The 22,505-nt window shown below is 39.9% G+C and overlaps 1 protein-coding gene and 1 non-coding gene across 21 annotated transcripts in view; one reads left to right on the forward strand and one right to left on the reverse strand.

The window, feature by feature from the left end:
• The window catches only part of EIF4G3 (eukaryotic translation initiation factor 4 gamma 3), a 374,608-nt gene that overhangs the window by 29,200 nt on the left and 322,903 nt on the right, over positions 1–22,505 (reverse strand). For all 20 annotated transcript variants that reach the window (XM_050789764.1, XM_050789766.1, XM_050789763.1 and 17 more), the window contains 8 exons: positions 20,691–20,795; positions 18,738–18,870; positions 15,795–15,889; positions 13,098–13,191; positions 11,677–11,794; positions 8,997–9,217; positions 7,149–7,264; positions 1,139–1,311 (listed from right to left, as the gene is read on the reverse strand). In XM_050789764.1, coding sequence (XP_050645721.1) covers positions 1,139–1,311; positions 7,149–7,264; positions 8,997–9,217; positions 11,677–11,794; positions 13,098–13,191; positions 15,795–15,889; positions 18,738–18,870; positions 20,691–20,795 — 1,055 coding nt within the window. The remainder of the gene's footprint in view (positions 1–1,138; positions 1,312–7,148; positions 7,265–8,996; positions 9,218–11,676; positions 11,795–13,097; positions 13,192–15,794; positions 15,890–18,737; positions 18,871–20,690; positions 20,796–22,505) is intronic.
• LOC126945019 (U7 small nuclear RNA) lies at positions 1,519–1,580 on the forward strand. Its single transcript, XR_007722270.1, has one exon. It is a non-coding gene; the product is annotated as a U7 small nuclear RNA (small nuclear RNA).

Consider the following 22,505-nt stretch of genomic DNA (forward strand, 5'->3'; position numbering starts at 1 on the left):
TCAGACTCCTGATCTCAAGTGATCCACCCACTGCAGCCTCCCGAAGTGCTGGGATTACAGGTGTGAGCCACTGCACCCGGACAATAATGACATTTAATGGTTACCTTATTCTAAAAGGATGGCTATATGTGAAATGAATACAGAAAAATATACAGTGGCATTTAATCATATGTGCATTTAATTTATGAGAATATAAGCTTGGCAAAAAAAAAGAAAGGAAAATTACAAGTAGTGCAGAATTCTTACTGCCATTTGACTCAATAAGTGTATGTCCAAGTGAGGACGAGATGGCAGATGCATATCCAATGTCCAGACCTTAGGAGATCCTAGTTGCTATTCCTTTAGAGAGTGGGCATCTGTCAGTGCCGGGTGTGACTCTGTGTTTATATTTGATACAACATGGCTCCTAAAACAAAATTTTTTACCAATGCAATTTTCACTTTAAACATTGGTTATACAACCTATGCCTGGGTAAAATTTTGTGGTTGAACCAAAAGGAACCTTATCTATGCACTTGTGATGATGGTATATCACAAATATACCAGAACCTGATCAAATGAGGATTCACCACCAATGACAGGCAGACCTCATCAAACCGTCCATTGACAAGAATCATAATGAAACCAAACTGAAACAGACTAAATCATTAAGAACATGGAGTTACATATCCTTCTCCATGAGGCTAGAGTGGGCAGACAAGTGCTTCCTAGCCACAATAACCATGGTTTATTGGAAGAATAAGGTTTTTAAATTTAAGACAATTTTTCAGAATTGTTCTCACAAAGAAAAGGTTTTTTCCTCAAAGAACATTTGGGGATCACATGTAAATGGGCTGCTAAAGGCCTCAGAGTTTCCCTGAGCCTAAGGGGTCTCTGCTACCTTACTTACATCATGATAGAGATCTAACAATAATATTCAGAAAACCAAAAGATAACCTTTATGCCCTAGCACAATCTATAAAATGCCATCACATCAACCAACATATATCAATATATTAATTGCATCATATCAACACATTACAGTGGATACAACTTTCATCTATGGAAAAAACTAAATACTTAAAGAGGTAAGTACTTTAAAAATTAACTGATACCCAAGAGCCTAGTAACTGAATACCACTCTTGAAGAGGATACCGACCCTTTGAAAAAGTCCTGTTTGCTGAGTTTTTCTGATTGTACCAGCTGATAGAGTAGTTGGCCCATGTGATCCCTGGTGATCTGGCTCCTTTCCAGGGTGGACTCCACTCCCACTCTCACAAAAACATGTAGCAGGCCCTGGGCATTCAGCTCTTCCACACACTGCACGGCTTCCTGTTCCAACAGCAAAGAAAGGCTTACTCCAAAATCTGGATAGTGTTACCAGAATGTTAAGATAACTTTAAAATCTTTTACTTAGAATCAGGAGAAAGCTCCATGAACAGGACAGTTTCCATATTTAAGTTTCTATTTGTTTAACATACTCTATAGCTCAGTAAATTGCAGGCTGATATGGGCAATATTAAAAGTCATACAAAAAAAGAGCATTATAGCTCTTTTCAAATTTGTCTAGTAGGTTTTCCAGTTTTTACCAGAGAACCGTTTTTATAAATAAAAATTTTTAAAAAAATGATGCATCTTTACAAAGTTAACATGTTTAGTTTAACAATTTTATTAAACATCACTCAAAGGGCCAGAGTCAAATGTATTTTTCTACATAATATTTACTTATTTTATGATCATTTATTTAAAAAATTGAAAATAGTATATTATGAAATAGATATTTAATGTCGTGATTCAAAAGCCTTAATGTGTCAACAGAGATTACTGTGTCTATGTAGGTTAATATTTGCTCAATCTTCAATGAAAAAAGTCTTCATATGAAAATTAAATTGAAGTGATATAGTTAGGTTAAGCATTAAAATTCTTTTAGTAAGTTTTTGCAGTATGCTTCTTAATTTGTGCTTGTTAACTGGTGTTTACTATAGAGTAATCCAGCCAAGTCAATATCTTTGGTCTGAAGGGTGAAAGCCAGTCAGCCAGAGTTGCTGATACACCAATAAAGCAGTGTACCTCTCTGCTCTCAGCTACTGGAAATTAGTCTGGTGCCCTGAATTCAAAATCTGTTGGTTCAACCTTTGAAGCAAAGTAGCTCTTCCAAGGGGGAGGATGTAGGTAGGAAGGGTGGTGACCTGATGCAGAAGGGAGGAAGCTCATCTAGGTGTCTCACCACTGATGCTTTTTCCTCCTTGCTCCTTTATTTAATACCTCCCTCACATTAACTTTTTATCTAACAAAATTTCAAGCCTACAGAAAAATTAAAGTCATACAATATACAATTACATATCTTCACTTTGATTTAGATTCATCAATTGTTTTCTTTCTTTCTGAATGTCCAAATTTACTATTAATGATGTCAATAAAAATATTTGATATATAATACATATTCAAATTTCCATAACTGTCTCTAAAGGTCTAACACAGCTTTTTGTTGTTGCTGAGTCCAGTTGAGAATCCAACTTTACATGTTATGATGTTGTTCATATTCCTTTAATCTAGAACGGTCCTTTCTCTTTTTTGTCTTTTCATGACATTGCCATTTTTGAAACATTCAAGACAATTATCATGTAAAATGGTTTCTTTTTTCTTTTGAGACAGAGTTTCACTCTTGTTGCCCAGGCTGGAGTACAATGATGCAATCTTGGCTCACTGAAACCTCTGCCTCCCAGGTTCAAGAGATTCTCCTGCCTCAGTCTCCCAAGTAGCTGGGATTACAGGCATGCACCACCAAGCCTGGCTAATTTTGTATTTTTAGTAGAGACGATGTTTCCCCATGTTGGTCAGGCAGGTTTCAAACTCCTGACCTCAGGTAATCGCCTGCCTCAGCCTCCCAAAATGCTGGGATTATAGGCGTGAGCCACCGCGCCCGGCTGTAAAAGATTTCTTATATATGCTTTTAACCAACTAATTCCCTTTTGTTTCTGGCCACATCTGTACCTCACACACAGTCTTAGTTTGTTAAATACATTACCACTCATCCTTCTTATTCCAACTTCCAGAATGTCGCTTCTGTCTATTCCCTGGTCTCTTCATCCTTGTGGGTCTTTCACTTTTTTTTTTTTTTTGAGACGGAGTCTTGCTCTGTCGCCCAGGCTGGAGTGCAGTGGCGCGATCTCCCCTCACTGCAAGCTCCACCGCCTCCCGGGTTCACACCATTCTCCTGCCTTAGCGTCCCTAGAAGCTGGGACTACAGGCGCCCGCCACGACGCCCCGCTAATTTTTTTGTATTTTTAGTAGAGACGGGGTTTCACCATGTTCTCCAGGATGGTCTCGATTTCCTGACCTCCTGATCTGCCCGCCTCGGTCTCCCAAAGTGCTGTGATTACAGGTGTAAGCCACCGCACCCGGCCTTTTTTTTTTTTTTTTTAAACAATATAAGGTCTCACTTAGTTACCCAGGCTAGAGTGTAGTGGCATGATTATAGCTCACCACTGCTTCAAGTTCCCAGGCTCTGGCAATCCTCTTGCCTCAGCCTCCCCAGTAGCTAGGATCACAGGTGTGCCACCATGCCCAGCTAATTAAAAAAATTTTTTTTGTGGAGATGGATATCTTGCCCAGGCTGGTCTTAAATTCCTGGGCTCAAGTAATCCACTAGCCTTAGCCTCCAAAAGTGCTGGGATTACAGGGGTGAGCCACCGTACCTGGCCCCTTGTGGGTTTTTTAACCTTCCTTTAAGCCAATCAACATGATTGCTACGCCTTTTCCAAAGGACCTGTAAATGAATGCAAATATTCAATCCTCAAGCTGGGCGTGGTGGCTCACACCTGTAATCTCAGCACTTTCGGAGGCCAAGGTGGGCAGATCATTTGAGGTCAGCAGTTCGAGACCAGGCTGGTCAAGAAGGCGAAACCCTGTGTCTACCAAAAATACAAAAATTAGCCGTGTATAGTGGCACGCGCCTGTAATCCCAGCCACTCGGGAGGCTGAGGCAGGAGAATTGCTTGGAACTGGGAGGCAGAGCTTGCAGTGAGCTGCAATCGCCCCACAGCACTCCAGCCTGGGCAACAGGGCAAGACTCTGTCTCCAAAAAATAAATAAATAAAATAAATAAATAAATGAATAAATATCAATCCTCACTACACGGAAGTGATTAAATGTTTTCTAATGGGAATTCATTCACTGTGTTTGCATAAAGGGTCAATTAGCTATATCATGATACACATTTTTTAAACTTTAAAAAGTTCAGGGGTACATGTGCAGGATGTACAGGTTTGCTACATAGGTAAATGTGTGTCATGGGGGTTTGCTGTAGGGATTATTTCATCACCCAGATACTAAGCCTAGTATCCACTAGTTATTTTTCCTGATCCTCTCTCTCTCCTTCCACCTTCTGTCCTCCAGTAGGCCCCAGTGTGCATTGTTCCCCTCTACGTGTCCATGTGTTCTCATCATTTAGTTTCCACTTACAAGTGAGAACATCAGGTATTTGCTTTTCTGTTCCTGCATTAGTTTGCTAAGGATAATGGTCTCCAGCAAAACCCATGTCCCTGCAAAGCACATGATCTTGGTCTCTGTATGGCTGTATAATATTTCACGGCGTCTATGTACCACATTTTCTTTATCCAGTCTATTTTTGATGGGCATTTAGGTTGATTGCATGTTTCTGCTATTGTGAACAGCGCTACAATGAACACACGTGTGCATGTGTCTTTATAAGAGAACAATTTATATTCCTTTGGGTATATACCCAGTAATGGGATTGCTGGGTCAAATGTTATTTCTGTCTCTAGGTCTCTCAGAAGTAGCCACACTGTCTTCTTCCACAATGATTGAACTAATTTACACTACAACAGTATAAAAGTGTTCCTTTTTCTCCACAACCTTGCCAACATCTATTATTTTTTGATTTTTTAATAAGAGCCATTCTAACTGGTATCAGATGGTATGTCATTGTGGTTTTGATTTGCATTTCTCTAATAATCAGTGATGTTGAGCTTTTTTTTCTTGTGATTGTTGGCCACATGTATGTCTTCCTCTGAATACTGTCTGTTCATGTCCTCTGTCTACTTTTTAGTGTGTTTTTTTTATTTCTTGTAAATTTGTTTAAGCTCCTCATAGATGCTGCACATAAGACCTTTGTTGGGGGCCAGGCGCAGTGGCTTATGCCTGTAATCCCAGTACTTTGGGAGGCGGATCACCTGAGGTTAGGAGTTTGAGACCAGCCTGGTCAACATGGCGAAACCCCATCTCTACTAAAAATACAAAAAAATTAGCTGGGGGTGGTGGTGGGTGCCTGTAATCCCAGTTACTCGGGAGGCTGAGGTAGGAGAATTGCTTGAACCCGGGAGGTGGAGGTTGCAGTGAGCTGAGATTGCACCACGGCACTCCAGCGTGGGTGACAAGAGCAAAACTCTGTCTCCATAAAAAAAAAAAGAGAGCAAAAGAAAAAACGACAACAAAAAACCACCTTTGTCTGATGTATACATTGCAAACAGTTTCTCCTATTCTGTAAGTTGTCTGTTTATTCTGTTGATTGATAGTTTCTTTTGCTGTGCAGAAGCTCTGTCATTTGATTAGATCCCATTTGTAAATTTTTGTTTTCATTGCAATTGCTTTTGGCATCTTCATCATGAAATCTTTGCCTGTGCCTATGTCCTGAATGGTATTGTGTAAGTTTTCTTCTTCATAGTTTTGAGTTTTACATTTTAATCCATCTCTAGTTGATTTTTGTATATGGTATAAGGAAAGGGTCCAATTTCAATTTTCCGCATATGACCAGCCAGGTATCCCAACACCATTTATTAAAATGGGAATCCTTTCCCCATTGCTTGTTTTTGTCAGGTTTGTTGAAGATAATTGAAGGTGTGTAGTCTTATTTCTGGGTTCTCTATTCTGTTCCACTGGTCTGTGTGTCTGTTGTTGTACCATACCACATTGTTTTGGTTACTGTAGCCCTGTAATATAATTTGAAGTAGGTTCAGTGCGGTAGCTCATGCCTGTAATTCCAGACCTTTGGGAGGCCGAGGAGGGCGGATCACGAGGTCAGGAGATCAAGACCATCCTGACTAACACGCTGAAACCCCGTCTCTACTAAAAGTACAAAAAATTAGCCAGGCGTGGTGGCAGGTGTCTGTAGTCCCAGCTACTTGGGAGGCTGAGGCAGGAGAATGGCGTGAACCCAGGAGGCAGAGCTTGTAGTGAGCCGAGATCGTGCCACTGCACTCCAGCCTGGGCAACAGTGTAAGAATTTGACTCAAAAAAAAAAAAATATATATATATATACACACATACACACACACACACACACACACACATATACACACATACATGGTTTGAAGCAGGGCAGTGTGATGCCTCCAGTTTGTTCTTTTTGCTTACGACTGTCTTGGCTATTTGGGCTCCTTTTTTTGGTTCCATATGAATTTTTAAATAGGTTTTTCTAGTTTTGTGTAGAATGTCAAAGGTAGTTTAATGGGAATAGCACCGAATCTACAAATTGCTTTGGGCAGTATAGCCATTTTTATGATAGTGATTCTTCCTATCCATGAGCATGGGACGTGTGGTGGCTCAGGCCTGTAATCCCAGCACTTTAAGAGCCCGAGGTGGGTGGATCATTTGAGGTCAGGCGTTCAAGACCAGCCTGGCCAAAATGGTGAAACCCCGCCTCTTCTAAAAATACAAAAATTAGCTGGGCATGGTTACAGGCACCTGTAGTCCCAGCTACTTGGGAGAGTGAGGTAGGAGAATTGCTTGAACTTGGGAGGTGGAGGTTGCAGTGAGCCGAGATTGTGCCACTGCACTCCAGCCTGGGCAACAGAGCAAGACTCTGTCTCAAAGAAATAAAAAAGACCATGACAGCTATATTCAGGGTGCCAGAAAAGCTTCATAATGATAATGTGTTGTTTTTGCTCCTTAATATCGAAGTCAATTTGGTTTTCCTTTAGTGGGGTACTCATTCTCTCTGCCCACCACTCTATGTTGTAAATTATAGCATCCAATTAAAAGAGAGTACTTGGCAGAAATGCATCAGCGTTAAGCAAACTGAATTGTGTAGGACTTGGATTACTCAACCTAAGTATTATCAGTTCATAATGACACCTGATTTTGACCAGAACCAAGTATTATATACTGTCAAAGGACTTTGTTTTTTTTTTTTTTTTAATCTCATTTACCTTAAAATCATTAATGTGTAGAAATTCATCAATGATAGATTTGGACTTCCTCTCCATTTCCTCTTCTGATAATGCAGCCTTGTCAGGAGCTGACACTGCTGAAATTTCTGGTTTTGCTATTAGAGAGGCCCCCCCCCAAAAAAAAGTAAAAATAATAAAAATTACTATTAAAATAGTGAGATTATGGTTGACAATATTATGTACTTTACATTATTTTTACAGTAAAGGCATTTAATAGCTACAAGACAATAGATATAAGACATTTAAACAGAATACAGAAACCTTTTGTTTTAGAATAGATTTGCACTAACTAACTTTATAATCTACAATAACAATGAACAAGATTTAGGAACATGGCAAACTTTCCTATTTAAAGCTTTTTTGTTCCTTTCTGTATTATGATCGTTCCCCATTGCTTCGAAGATGAAGAGTTCACGAGGTCTTCACAATCCTGCACAGGTCAGGGCCCTGCTTGCTACTAAGCCTGAGCCACACTGCTGCTTGAACAAATCGTGGCTATTCCTACTACAGCTTTGCTCATAGTAATCCTGTCTGGAGTGCTCTTTTCCTCTGCTTCACACCCATCCCTGTCTACAAACCTGCTTCATTCCCATGGGTCCTTCAGATGAAGGAAACCTCCCCTTGCCCTAATTCTACATAGCTCCTTGGTACCAGATAGTTCTAAGTATTCTCTTAGAACTAAATTCCTTTCTTCATAGCACCTTTCTCAGTTTGTGTCTTTTGTGGAATTACTAAAAAAGGTCTTTCTGACTCAGCAGACTGAAGGCCGAGAACAGGGATCAAGTGCCTCACACTTACTGTGCATCTGGTAAATGTACAAATGAATCAGATGATAAAAACACATAGAGCAGCTGTGCTACATTATTCACTACACACAAGATATTTTAATATCCTATCTTGTTATATTTCAAAAGTATCTACCACAGATTTAAAAAAGTCACACGTCCCTAAAGCTGTATTATCTAAAGTTACACCAATTGGGAGAAGACACTTTAATTTGTCTCTGAGATCCATTTAGGGACTACAGTTAAGAGAAACAATTTAAATAGTGAAACAAATTAGAAAGCTATATAAATATTAAAAACAACTGGAATTACTTCATGATAAATATTTAAAAGAGGCTGAAAATAATCTTCAATTTAAACTGTTTTCCATTGCTATATTCGTCATCACAACATTTAATACTTTTTGAAAACCCTGTATTTATCAGGTAATGTTCTAAGTATTTACATGTATTAACTTCTTATTTAATTTTCATAATATCCTGAAAAGGTAGGTACAACTTATCCCCATTTAACAGATAAGGAAACTGAAACACAGGTTAAATACATGAAGCAAGTTTTAGAGCATTATCTGAGCAAGTCCTCTAAGTATATACATGCTAAATGCATACAAAAAACAACAGGTTACCAAGGAAGATGAAGGCGACTAAAGATAACCTAATACCTTCTCATTTGGTTTGTCTTGCAGTGGCTCAATAATGAGAATTTTCACACATTTGAGGGGCTCTACACAGCATACACAATCTAACAGCAACGTAAAGTGTGGGATGCTACAGGGACTTGTAAGAAATTCAGATTGCTTAAAATACAGCAGGAGGACCTCCTCACCATAACATTTAATAAAGAATGGAGAAAATTTACAAACTGTCGAGCTAAGGCATACCTAGGGAATGAGAACAGTTATAAAACTATGAAGTGCCCTTTCACTCTTCAGATGCTGGTATATGTTGATTCTAAAATCTACTCAGGCAGTCTCCTTTTTATTTTTCCTTCCAAATTTAAAACCCAAATCAGAATCTGCATCTGTTTAAGCCAAGTCTCTCACCTGACTCCCTTGTTTTATTTCGCTCGGCCTCAGTGCTGTTCCTCTCCACATCCACAGCCCCTGTGAGCTGCTTCACGGTCTCCAGCATCTCTCTCCGCTGCTCTTCTTGAGACTGATTGTCTAGCAGGTCTTTACTGCTGCCACCCCTCATGAAAGTATTTGGCCGAGCTGTTGCAGATGGAAGGGGCTTATCATTCTTCTCCCTGCCCATACTTCCACGACTTAAAAGACAAAACAACACTTTTCAAAGGAAAGACAAGCCCATGTCCCCTACATATTCAAATTATAAAATAACACTAAGACTTTCTGAAAGTATGCAGAATAATTTTTCACAGATAACATTAGATGTGTGAGGCACCAACTATATTTCAAAGTCTGCTTATTCAACAAACAAGTGAAAGAGTACTTTAAAGGGAATATTTATTAAGATGTTTTAACTTTTTTCTCTGAAGCGATACTACTTAATACTTTAAAATGTCAGTGGTGGCCAAGCATGGTGGCTCACACCTGTAATCCCAGCACTTTGGGAGGCCGAGCAGGGCAGATCACTTGAGGTCAGGAGTTGAAGACCAGCCTGGTTAACATGGTGAAACCGTGTCTCTACTAAAATTACAAAAATTAGCCGGATTTGGTGCCGGATGCTTGTAATCCCAGCTACTTGGGAGGCTGAGGTACGAGAATTGCCTGAAACTGCGAGGAGGAAGTTGCAGTGAGCCAAGATTGCACCACCACACTCTAGCCTGGGCGATGGTGAGACTCTGTCTCAAAAAAAAGTCAGTGATAATTTTGGTAATTTCTTTTTCTTTTCTTTTTTGAGATGGAGTTTTACTCTTGTTGCCCAGGCTGGAGTGCAATGGAGTGATCTCAGCTTACTACAACCTCCGCCTCCCGGGTTCAAGTGATTCTCTTGCCTCAGCCTCCTGAGTAGCTGGGATTACAGGCATGCACCACCATGCCTGGCTAATTCTGTATTTTTAGTAGAGACAGGGTTTCTCCATGGTGGTCAGACTGGTCTCGAACTCCCGACCTCAGGTGATCTGCCCACCTTGGCCTCCCAAACTGCTGGGATTACAGGCGTGAGCCACCATGCCTGGCCTTAATTTTGGCAATTTCTTATTTTAGTTTTTAAAAATCTTTCAGGAAAAAGAAGACAATGATGAAAGTATGAGTTACATAAATGAAAGGGAAACAAATATTATAAGAACATGGTATCACTATCTTAGAAATTATACAATGGTACCTTTTTATTTAGAAACTTAAAACATATGGAAAATATTTGAGAATCAAGTAAAAGCTGTCTTAGATTAGCTAACGCCATATATTTTATTCCTTTTAAGAGAGACTCTCCATATTTCCTGATTTCGTCTTCTTTTAGACAATTTTAACCAGCTGGGCAAACAGTTTGTTGGCCCATGGTAGACCAGAAGCAGCAAATTAAAAGGGAAAAGGAGAGACTCAGGCAGGATAATGGTCTAACTATTGTGAAAGAACATACACAAGTGCTTAGGAAGTAGAACCATTAGGGGACATTTATGAGAGCAAAGCGCCACAAGTGATACTCAACGACAATCTGAATCATCATGAAAAGCTGACTTGTGCTAAGTATACTTCGTTTCAGAAGAAGTCAAGGGATTAAGTAACACAGTTTGCAAAGTCTACCTAATCAAACTTATTACAATAATAATAATAAAAAGCCTGATGGGAGGATCGCCTGAGACCACGAGTTCAATGCCAGCCTGGGCAACATAGCAAGATGCCATCTCTAAAAAATAATAATTAAAAAAAAAGTTTTAGAGCTTAAAGAAACTTCAGTTCTGAAAGTGCTTATGTAAAAAATGTTTTTTGTGACTGCACTACAGGGTCCCCATTCATGGTATGTAAACCAGCCAACAGAATACTTGACTGTAACAATCTTATAAAAGCAAAAGTAGAAAGATAGTGAAATATGGAGACTAGCAAAAAAAAATGAAGGAAAACCTCAAATATAATGTGAAGAACACTGTGACAGAGAAATGTATGGGTGGATTGTCACGTTCTTTAATTCCCATAGTTGAGAATGCTAGATGCTTCTAGAGTATCTGGAGGATTAGCTTGGGGAGCCCCTAGACATGCCTCCAGCGCTGTTTGGGTGGGCCTAGTTTTCTTAAGAATCCCTTCCCTCCCAGCCAGGCACAGTGGCTCACGCCTGTAATCCCAGCACTTTGGGAGGCCGAGGAGGGCAGATCACAAGGTCAGGAGATGATCAAGATCATCCCGGCTAACACGGTGAAACCCCGTCTCTACTGAAAGTACAAAAAATTAGCTGGGCGTGGTGGCCGGTGCCTGAAGTCCCAGCTACTCGGGAGGCTGAGGCAGGAGAATGGCGTGAACCCAGGAGGTGGAGCTTGCAGTGAGCCAAAATCATGCCACTGCACTCCAGCCTGGGCGACAGTACAAGACTCCATCTCAAAAAAAGAAAAAAAAAAAGAATCCCTTCCCTCCCATCCCATCCCAAATCCACCACCCAATTATGTTCCTATCTTAGAAATTATAGTGTGTGTGAAGATTAAAGAAGGAAATCAACTTTAGGAATAAAAGGAATGCATCTATAAGGATTACTATCAGAATCCTTGCTCCTATCTTGCCACACATACTGGCAAGCAGGCTGGCCTTGGGTAGACATAAAAAGCAGGGTTCTCACCTAGTTATGGTCCTTCGGGAATCAAACTCTACAGGCGTGGATGGCGTGGACCCTGAGGGTGCTGGAAGTTGCAGGGCAGAGAATCTGTTTAAACTGGAAGCACTTGACCGTAAGGCATCTACACATGTCAAGGATTTAGAAAAAAACACAAATCACATGACTAAAATGCAAATAATCAGTCATCTGCATCCCTGGGTGAGGCCTGAGACCAGGCATTCCTAACAAGCTTAGGTGATGCCAATCTCCTGGTCCCTCTACCATATTCTGAGAAGCAAAGTGTTAGAAGGAATTTGCATGTAACAGAGAGTTTAGAAGTCTTCATTTATTACAACCATTCGTTCCTTTAAGAATATAGTAAACGGGTGGGAGTGGCAAATAGAGGAAGAAGGCAAGCAAAAACAGAATAAAACTTTAACAAAGCTAACCAACACAAATGCTTCAATCTCATGTGTGTACAAATAAGCATGTGGGTTTTACTGAATAATGACATTTTTTAAAATTTAAAGAAAAAAGGCTGAAATTACTTAGTAGAAGGGACATATGGGAAGTAGGTTAACACTGAATTTTTTTGTTCTTTCCATTGGGCTTCCTCAGTTAATAGGATGTGTTTCTGATGATCCAAACATCTTTGGACTTCAGGTCAAATCTCTCAAAATCTGATTTTCAAAAAAGATTTTGAACAATATTTCTTTATTCTTTTATAACTCCCTAAAATTACAGTAAATGCACCTGCATATTAAGATTCTTTCCTCAACATAATGAGTTTCCCTTTTAATTTGAGGTCCCAGTAGTTTCTCTAGCTATATTAAATTTGTCAACAACTACAAAAAGGAACCTAAAAAATTAAGGTCTTAGTGGCTGAGTGTGGCTCATAACTGTAATCCCAGCACTCAGGAGGCCAAGGTGGGAGGATCACTGGAGCCCAGGAGTGCAAGACTAGCCTAGACAACACAGTGAGACTCCATCTCTACAAAAAAAAAAAAAAAAAAAAAAAAATCAGTCAGGTGTGATGGCGTGTGCCGGTAGTCCCAGCTACTCAGGAGACTGAGGCAGGAAGATTGCTTGAACCTAGGAGGTTGAGGCTGTGGTGAGCTGTGATCATGCCACTACACTCCAGCCTGGGTGACACAGCAGGATCCAATCTCAAAAAAATAAATAAATAAAATAAAAATAAATCAATAAACAAAGGTCTTAATTAGCCTAAATGAATGAACTGAAATTTTTTTTTTTTAATGCTTAAAATTATTTAAGGATCCTGAGAAAGGATCTATGTTGAAAGGAAAGGGCTACCAATAAAATTTTAGGCATGATTAGTCTACATATCTTTCCCTAAAACCATCATTCGATGACTATGGGAATGTGCTGTGAGGCGAATGCTAACAAGCCACAGCCAGGTTTGAGGAGGGACACTGCACACTTACCAGTCTCGCTTGCCTTTGCTCCACCACTGCTGCCTTTTCCCCAGCTGCCTAGCTGTGCTTTAGGTACCAGCTGAATTTTTTCATCAATTGTAGGCTGTAACATAAGAGACCACAAGTCAGTTATAGGAAATATTCTAGAAGAATAGTTTTTCTTTTATTTTTTTTCTTCTTCAGTGAAGTAGAACCAATTATAGCAACAAAAAATTTGTTTGGAATGCCAATTTAATAGAAACAGAGGCCGGGCGCGGTGGCTCAAGCCTGTAATCCCAGCACTTTGGGAGGCCGAGGCGGGCGGATCACAAGGTCAGGAGATCGAGACCACAGTGAAACCCCGTCTCTACTAAAAATACAAAAAATTAGCCGGGCGCGGTGGCGGGCGCCTGTAGTCCCAGCTACTCAGGAGGCTGAGGCAGGAGAATGGCGGGAACCCGGGAGGCGGAGCTTGCAGTGAGCCGAGATCGCGCCACTGCACTCCAGTCTGGGCAACAGCGTGAGACTCCGTCTCAAAAAAAAAAAAAAAAAAAAAAAAAAGAAACAGAAATTGGAGTTGTTCTCATTAAACTGGGATCCATGTGGCCCCTGAAGCACTTCCTTGGACTCCAGTTTCTATAAAATACTGTTTGGTCTAGAGAATGCATCCAGGTCCTCCTATTTAAGATGGTTTATGAATTTGCTAACTGTAATAAGCAGTTTCTAATCATTCTTCTTGTACACTACCCATTAATTTTAAAAAGAAAAAATACAAATACCACAAAATTAATTCATTAGTATCTTTACATGACTGTCAGAACACAGATCAACAGACACAACAATTTCATGTTGGGGCTATAGATAGGCAGTGGGATGTGAGTATTCAACAAAGAATAAGAAGAAAGACATTTGAATGTTAGGCAGGGAGCGTAGGAAGGTGCCTGATATCTCATGTTTAATCTTCCAAGCACACCTTTACTACAAGTGAAATAAAATTACGCTGTATGCATTATATTATTATAAAATAAATATAACATAAAAGCTGTAATGTAGCTCTTTGTAAAAAAGATATTTCTATGTTCTGACAGCTCATAATATGTTGCTATGCTATATAATGTGCTTTCACACAAACCTCTCCCAATTAACAATAAATATGTTTAATGGTTTTGTTCTAGGATACTCATGTATAGTATCTCCAGTATAACTATCTGAATACACAAAGTTTATTAACAATTTACATACTTAAAAATATTAAAGTAGTAATGTTGGAGATTTGATACCAGCATTGTTTTTATAGTATCCAAGCACGGAAAACATAATATTTAAAAATACAAATGTTGTTATTAAATACTGACACATTTTTCAAAATGCTGGAGGATTTCTTTAAACATAAACTTTTGGTTAAAACTGTCTCTAGATGGAAATGGAGATGGTAAGACTCAAACTGTATTCAGCAATGGAATTCTTGCTCTGAGATATAAACAACTAGAAGAAAGTACCAGAATCTTGGAGAAAAGGATCCTAGCTAACTACATTATTAAGAGAGGTCCAGAGGGAGAATTTTCTATCATGAAGCAAAGCTTCGACAAAATTGTGAGATGCAAATGACATAGCCCATTTTATTCCAATTTTCTTTTTTTTTTTTGAGACGGAGTCTCGCTCTGTAGCCCAGGCTGAAGTGCAGTGGCTGGATCTCAGCTCGCTGCAAGCTCCGCCTCCCAGGTTTATGCCATTCTCCTGCCTCAGCCTCCCGAGTAGCTGGGACTACAGGCACCCGCCACCTCGCCCGGCTAGTTTTTTGTATTTTTTAGTAGAGACGGGGTTTCACCGTGTTAGCCAGGATGGTCTCGATCTCCTGACCTCGTGATCCGCCCGTCTCGGCCTCCCAAAATGCTGGGATTACAGGCTTGAGCCACCGCGCCCGGCCTATTCCAATTTTCTTAAAGATTTTTCTTAATACTTCTTGTCAGTTATCTTCTTTCATGTAGTATTTTCACATTAGTTTTGATTGTCTTCAGTATTTTGCTAGCAGGGTGCCAATTTTCAGAACTATGGAAAGTATAAGGATGAAACTAGACTTGCAAATTGGAAAACCCACTGGACTTTAGAAGTTTCCACTCTTATCATATTTAATACTGCTTTCTCTACATTCTCCAAAGTTCTTCATTCTACTTACATGATCAACTTTTACTGCTGAAAATATCTGCTAGAGAGTTTTTTCCTCTTACTGCCCACAGACTCTCAAAAGAGAGGAAAGCAGAGTCTATTAAATCCTTATTACAGAATGATTTCTAGTAGGCCCTCTGTGGTTTCCTTTAGGCCTGGGATAAGGCAAATCTTTCACGGTAAGGTTTAAACAGGTGACTGCTTTTTTCCCCAGAGCTATGGATACATTGTGTAAAAGCCTGCAATTGACTTAGGCTTCTAAAATATCTTTATTACCTCTCCTATATTAAGCATCTTATATCTAAGAAGTAACCTAGTCTTTCCCTCTTTAGTAAACCCTTATAGAAGCAGAAATGAGTATGTAGAATACATTGATCAATAGCAACTTGAAGAAAAATGCATTAAAAAATAACCACCCCACGGATTTGCAATATTGCTGTTTTACATAAATAAGTACTTTTGAGACTCATGTTTTGCAACTATTGTAAATTTTGTGTGTGTGTGTTTAATATCAAAGGCATCAAAGGAGAGTGTAAATTGTACTTTAAATGTCAGACTCACCTTAGTGATTTTTAGGAATTTTGAGGGGTCCAGTACCCGACTGTTCTTGGCCCCTTGTACAGTGTTCCACCCACCTTCATCCACTCTCTGGACACCTGCAAGGACAACAGAGTGTCAGTCTCTCATCTGTCTCAAGTCAGTTGGACACTGAAAGAGTGAGCAATATTTTCATCAAAACCAAGAAGAAAGACAACAGAAGCTGTTAAAGCATTGATGACAGTATCTTTAATCCCACAGCAGGAAAATACATGCAGAAGCACGGCTTATTTTGGCTCACCCATGAAACATTACCGACCTACAAACAAACAACTGACACAAATGAATATCTGGTGCTGGAGAAGGCAGGGCCAAATTCAGTATTCACAGAATTAATGACTAGAACACTTTGGGAGAAGTCAGATGGAAATTATTTATTCTAAAGTATATTGTATTTAATGGGGTCAAATGACAGAAGTATGCTTTGATTATTTCCCAAGCCTGCTTCTCCAACATTTCAGCTGCTCAAGTGGAAAACCTTGACTCCTCTTTCACACTTCACATCCAATTTTTGTCAGTAAACCTTGTGAGTTAAACCTACACAATATATTCAGAATCTACTAACAACATTAGCAGTTTTGTTTAAGCCACCAACACCCCTTTCCTAGATTACTGTAGAGACCTGTTTTGGCCTTCCTGCTTCTACCTTCAGCTGTGCTCATCATGGCAGCCAGTGTGATTCTAGTAAAGTACAAGATTCTGCACTTTTTTGTTCAAAACACTTCTGATACCTTTCTATCTCATTCAGAGAAAAAGAGAAGATTCCTTACAAATGGCCTCTAAATAATCTGGCTCCTGTTGCCTCTCAGTCCCCATCTTCTACCACTCTCCACATCAGGCCCTTCTTAGGTTCAGCTGCACTGGCCCCCTTGCTGTTCCTTGAAAATGCTGCTTCAGGGTCTTTGTACTTACTATTCCCTTTGCCTAAGTATCTTTACCCATATTTCCACATGATTTAACACCCTCACTTGCTTCAGGTCTTTGCTCAAACAATACCAACTTTTATAGTTTCCCCAATTTTCCTATTTAAAACTGCACCCTACTTGCCAAGATTTGCACTCCCTAGTCCCTTCTCCTTTCTTTTTCTACAAATTTATTTGACAAATGATATATTTTCTTTAAGTATTTATTATTTATTGTCTCCTCTCTCCCCTCTACCATAAGATGTAAGCCACATGATGGAAAAGACTTTGTGTGCCTTTTTAAGTGACAGACAATAAATACTTGCTGAATGAATTAATAAATTGAAAGATCACCTGTCTATCCAAAAGCTTTTCTGGTCCTAACATACTTCGTGATTTTCTCTGTGCTATCTGATATTACTGATCATAAACAGACTTGCTTCTTCCTTGTTTCTATGACACTTGTATCTTAGTCCTTTCTCTCCACTTGCTCTTATCTGTCACTTTTCCAAGAGTTCTTTTCTTCCTTTAGTCATATGTGAATATCCTCCATGAATTAGGCTTTGATATCTACTCCTTTTCCCTCTCAATCTGGTTCAGTGATAAATAAAAGATATTACCCAAAAGGCACTGCACTAGGTACCAGAGTGAGGAAGGTAAGTGTGGTATCTCGAGAAACTTAAAAGTAAAATTTTCTTCTCTGCAGAATTCATCTCTCCTAACAATTTCACTATAAGCTCTACTGTGTCTGTGACAATAACTAATGGTTACAAAGTATTTACTATCAGCCAGAAAATTATCATTGCCCTCTGAAAAAGGTTTTCTTTTCCAGTGTTCCTAAACTTAGTAAATGGACTATTGTCTCAGGTTTAAAATGCCTTCTATTTCATCTTTCACTTATTTTGCATGTCTCTTTCTTTTTATTTATTTGTTAATTTTTTTGAGATGTAGCCTCACTCTGTTCCCCAGGCTGGAGTGCAGTGGTGCAATTGCGGCTCACTGCAACCTCCAACTCCTGGGTTCAAGTGATTCTCCTACCTCAGACTCCTGAGTATCTGGGACTACAGGCACACATCACTATGTCCAGCAAATTTTTTAGTAGAGATGAGGTTTCACCATGTTGGTCAGGCTGGTCTCAAACTCCTGACCACAAATGATCCACCCACCTCAGGCTCCCAAAGTGCTGGGATTACAGGCATGAGCCACCGTGCCCAGCCTGCTACAAAGTGCCCCTTTCTTTTTTTTTTGGAGATGGAGTCTCGCTCTGCCGCCCAGGCTGGAGTGCAGTGGCGCAATCTCGGCTCACTGCAAGCTCCGCCTCCCGCGTTCATGCCATTCTCCTGCCTCAGCCTCCCGAGTAGCTGGGACTACAGGCACCCGCCACTATGCCCGGCTAATTTTTTTGTATTTTTAATAGAGACGGGGTTTCACTGTGTTAGCCAGGATGGTCTCGATCTCCTGACCTTGTGATCCACCCGCCTCGGCCTCCCAAAGTGCTGGGATTACAGGCGTGAGCCACCGCACTCGGCCCCCTTTCTTAAATAAAGTTTTCTTTCAGCTTTCTCTCTTCTTTTCCTCTAAATTTTAACACTTAATGGAGAATACATTTCATAATTGATACTATCTTCCATTTGCTTAACAAATGTTCCTCTTTTGCTTGTCAAAAGTTTTACCTTACCAGATAAACTGTACACTTTGAGAGGGAAGTAACTACATTTTCCACTTCTTTTTCTAGTCTCACCAGTTCTGAGTATACAGAAGTTGCTCAATAAAGTCTTACTGCTTACTGGCATTTAAGTAGTGAAAGAAATCATGTTTTGTTCCTGCATTCTCAACTTTTACTCAATAACTTTACTCTTCAGGTGAAACTGCTTCACCTAACAATCACCACTCTATTCTTTGGGCTATTCTTTCTGATCTCATTTTACACCTAAAAATAGATAATTCTTAATATGTATTCATGAAACTTCCAAGTTCTCTAAACCCTGGTGGATTCCGGCCTCACCTGGTCTTCTCTTCTCTTTGGTCATGAGCTGCTGGACCTTCCTTTGCTCTTCTTGTTCTTCTATTTTAGCTTCTTTGTGAATCTGTTCGATAGTTTTAGGCCCTTGATCTGCTCTTCGAGATACCCAATTGCACTACAAAAGTAGAAAATAAGGTTATCTGCCAGATAACTGAAAATTTTTTAAAATTTAAAAATTTGTAATTTTTATTACTGGAAAAGTACGAAATACCTACAAAAGCTGTATTATGGTAGTTTCTCATGTATCTTATAGATGACACTATGAGCAGTTTAGGATCAGAGCTAAAGAATTAAAATCTTCTCAATCAAACCTGACCAATTGTATACTACATATTCCAATAGCCAATGCATACAAAGAACAGGGTGAAAGATGGCCCAAATTTATTATTACATTTTTAAGCATGGCATATATTTCTCTGTGGACTAGACAGATTTTATCTGTATCAGTATTTTGTACATTTGAAAGGAGGAGACAAAAGTAAAAATGACGAGGATTTCTTGGCCTTGCCTTAATCTGTGGGATTACTACTCAGATCATACCAACTCCACAGGGGTTCTAAGTCAAGGATGACTCCTGCTTTTCTTTCTCCAATATCATGATTCTGATATTCTACACAAAGGTCCACACCACTCTGCCCTTTGGTTATCCCCTGTATTAAGGACAAAATAAGTTGTCACTTTATAATTATACTTCTCCCTTCTCTCCCTAGCAACAGTCCCAAAATCTGATATAAGTAGAAGTGGCTGATAACATGGGTGGAGACATTTTTTATATTTATTTATATTAGCTAGAGGCAAGAATGTGAAACAGGTTTAAATCAGAATGCAAATTCTGATCAGCTAGTGGTGGCTTTCGTAATATGAAGGATCGTAAGATCACATCTAGTCTCAGCAAGATAAAGAATCATCATCAATGCTATCTGGCCTGGGTGGAGGAGAAATAAGAGGTAGGGCTTTGTTCACTTTCTCTAGTGATGTAGTATATTCCCTGTCGGAGTGAAACTTACAAAAGAGTAACTCCCTGTAGGAGTTAAACTTAAAAAAGAGAAAAGTAGTAGTAACAAAAACAGCACCTGGTAAGAGAAATGAGAAAAAACAAAACAAAACGAAACAAAAACAGCAGCAGAATAGCAGGGTCACAGGAAAAACGAAAGAGAAGAAAACACCAATATCTGAGCTGGGCACCTTACATAATTATTCCATTGACTCTTTACAACAAATCTACAAGGCAGGCAACATCCTCATTTTAGAGATTAAAAATGTAAGGCTCAGAGAGTTAAATGTATTTACTGTGGAGATGAGACTTGCTGATTATTTAGCATACAAAGACTAAATTTAATTGAATTTAAATTTGAATGGAGTTTGAATTCAGAATGGCTGATTACAAAATTGCAAGTGGCTGGGCACAGTGGCTCACTCCTGTAATCCCAGCACTTTGGGAGGCTTGAGGTCAGGAGTTCCAGACCAGCCTGGCCAACAGCGTGAAACCCCATCTCTACTAAAATTACAAAAATTGCCCAGGTGTGGGGACATGTGCTGGTAATCCCAGCTACTTGGGAGGCTGAGGCAGTAGAATCACCTGAACCTGGGAGGCGGAGGTTGCAGTGAGCTGAAACTGAGCCATTGCACTCCAGCCTGGGCGACAGAGTGAGACTCTGTCTCAAGGAAAACAAAACAAACAAACAAAAAGAAAAACAAAGCAAAAACAAAATATGGTTTGATAATCGGAATAAGGAGAAGCAGCACGTAACTGGCAATAGGACTTCTGTCCTTCCTCAGAACTCTCCCACTGAAAGTTTGCCAATTCAAGTTCTGAAAGTCCTGAAGCAAAAGCACTGACTTTACACATGTAAACAACAGGACATCCTTCCCCAGTCCAATTCCTTTAAAGACACTGGACCAGTAAGCTTATTATTATTTTTTTTTCCCACTCACCAGCCTTAGGTCTATTACATCTTGAAGCATGAACCGAATCCTAGATGAGGTTTTTCTTTCTTTCACAATTTTCTCCATCTGATTAAAGTACTGGTCCATACGTGGCTGCAAGAGACAAAATCATTAGTACTCCTGTCTGAGAAACTTAAATGTAATTTTCCCATGTTACAGTTATTTATTTATGTAGTTATCTATTTATTTTCTTAGAGATGGGGTCTCACTCTGTTGCCCAGGATGGAGTGCAATGGCACAATCACAGCTCACTGCAGCTTAGACCTCTCAGGCTCAACCGATCCCACCTCAGCCTCTAGAGTAGCTGGGACTACAGGAACATGCCACCATGCCTGGCTAATCTTTTAAGTTTTTGTAGAGATGGGGTCTCATTATGTTGCTCAGGCTGGTCTTGAACTCCTGGGCTCAAGTGATCCTCCAGCCTTGGTCTCTCAAAGTGCTGGAATTTCAGGCATTAGTCACTGCGTCCAGCCCATGTAGTTTTTAAAATGGTCTAGGAATATCAATTTATAGCAAAAATATAATGTGGTACAATTTTTATTTTTATTTTTTTCAGACAGAGTCTTGTTCTGTCACCCAGTTGCGAGTGCAGTGGGTCAATTATGGCTCACTGCAGCCTCAATCTTCTGGGCTTAAGTCATCCTTCTGCCTCAGCTTCCCAAGTAGCTGGGACCACAGGCATATGCCACTACACTTAGCTAAATTTTTCTGTGTGTATGATTTTTTTGAGATATGAAATCTCACTATGTTACCCAGGCTGGTCTCAAACTGCTGAGCTCAAGCAATCCTTCTGCCTCAGCCTCCCAAAGTATTAGGATTGTAGGTATGAGTCACTCTGCCTGGCCATGTGGTAGAATTTTTAGTTGTTCATATGACCACCTAAAATAAAGACTACATTTTTCTAGGCTCCTGGCAGCTGGCTTTGGTCATGTGATTAATTATAGGCACTAATATAAATAGAAATGTTATGCTATAGCTTCCTATGGCCTTCCTAAAGAGACCCAATGGGCTAGGCATAGTGACTCATACCTGTAATCCTAGCAATTAGGGAGGCCAAGGCAAGAGGATTGCTTGAAGCCAGGAGTTTAAGACCAGCCTGGGCAACTAAGTGAGACCCCTCATCTCTACAAAAAGTAAAACAAAAAGAAAAAAAATTGGATGACAGGGCAAGACCCTGTTACTTTTTTTTTTCTTTTTTTTTTTGAGAGGGAGTTTCGCTCCTGTTGTCCAGGCTGGAGTGCGATGGCTCACTGCAACCTCCACCTCCCAGGTTCAAGCAATTCTCCTGTCTCAGCCTCCTGAGGAGCTGGGATTACAGGCATGTGCCACCACGCCTGGCTAATTTTGTATTTTTAGTAGAGACGGGGTTTCTCTATGTTGGTCAGGCTGGTCACGAACTCCCGACCTCAGGATTTGCCCGCCTCAGCCTCCCAAAGTGCTGGGATTACAAGCGTGAGCCACCGTGCCCGGCCGACCCTGTTACTTAAAAAAAAAAAGTGAGAGAGAGAGAGACACACACACACACAGAGAGGTGGTTGTGTCTTTTGCCCCTTTTCCTACCTTCTCTGGTGAGAGTGATTAGGACAAGGGTTACACTTTAGGAGTCACAGAATGTTAAGCTGAAAGGACTTACCTCTGAACTTTGTTTACATAAATAAGAAATAAACCTCAATCCTGTATAAACCACTGGGTTTTCTGTCACAGCTAAGCATAATCCTAGCTGAATTAGATGTTATGGAGCATTTCTGACATTATTTCTTTGAAACATTTCTAATTTCTATAACCTTAAACAGCACATATTAT

This window comes from Macaca thibetana, chromosome 1 (assembly GCF_024542745.1).
Source record: "Macaca thibetana thibetana isolate TM-01 chromosome 1, ASM2454274v1, whole genome shotgun sequence".
Lineage (NCBI taxonomy): Eukaryota > Metazoa > Chordata > Mammalia > Primates > Cercopithecidae > Macaca > Macaca thibetana.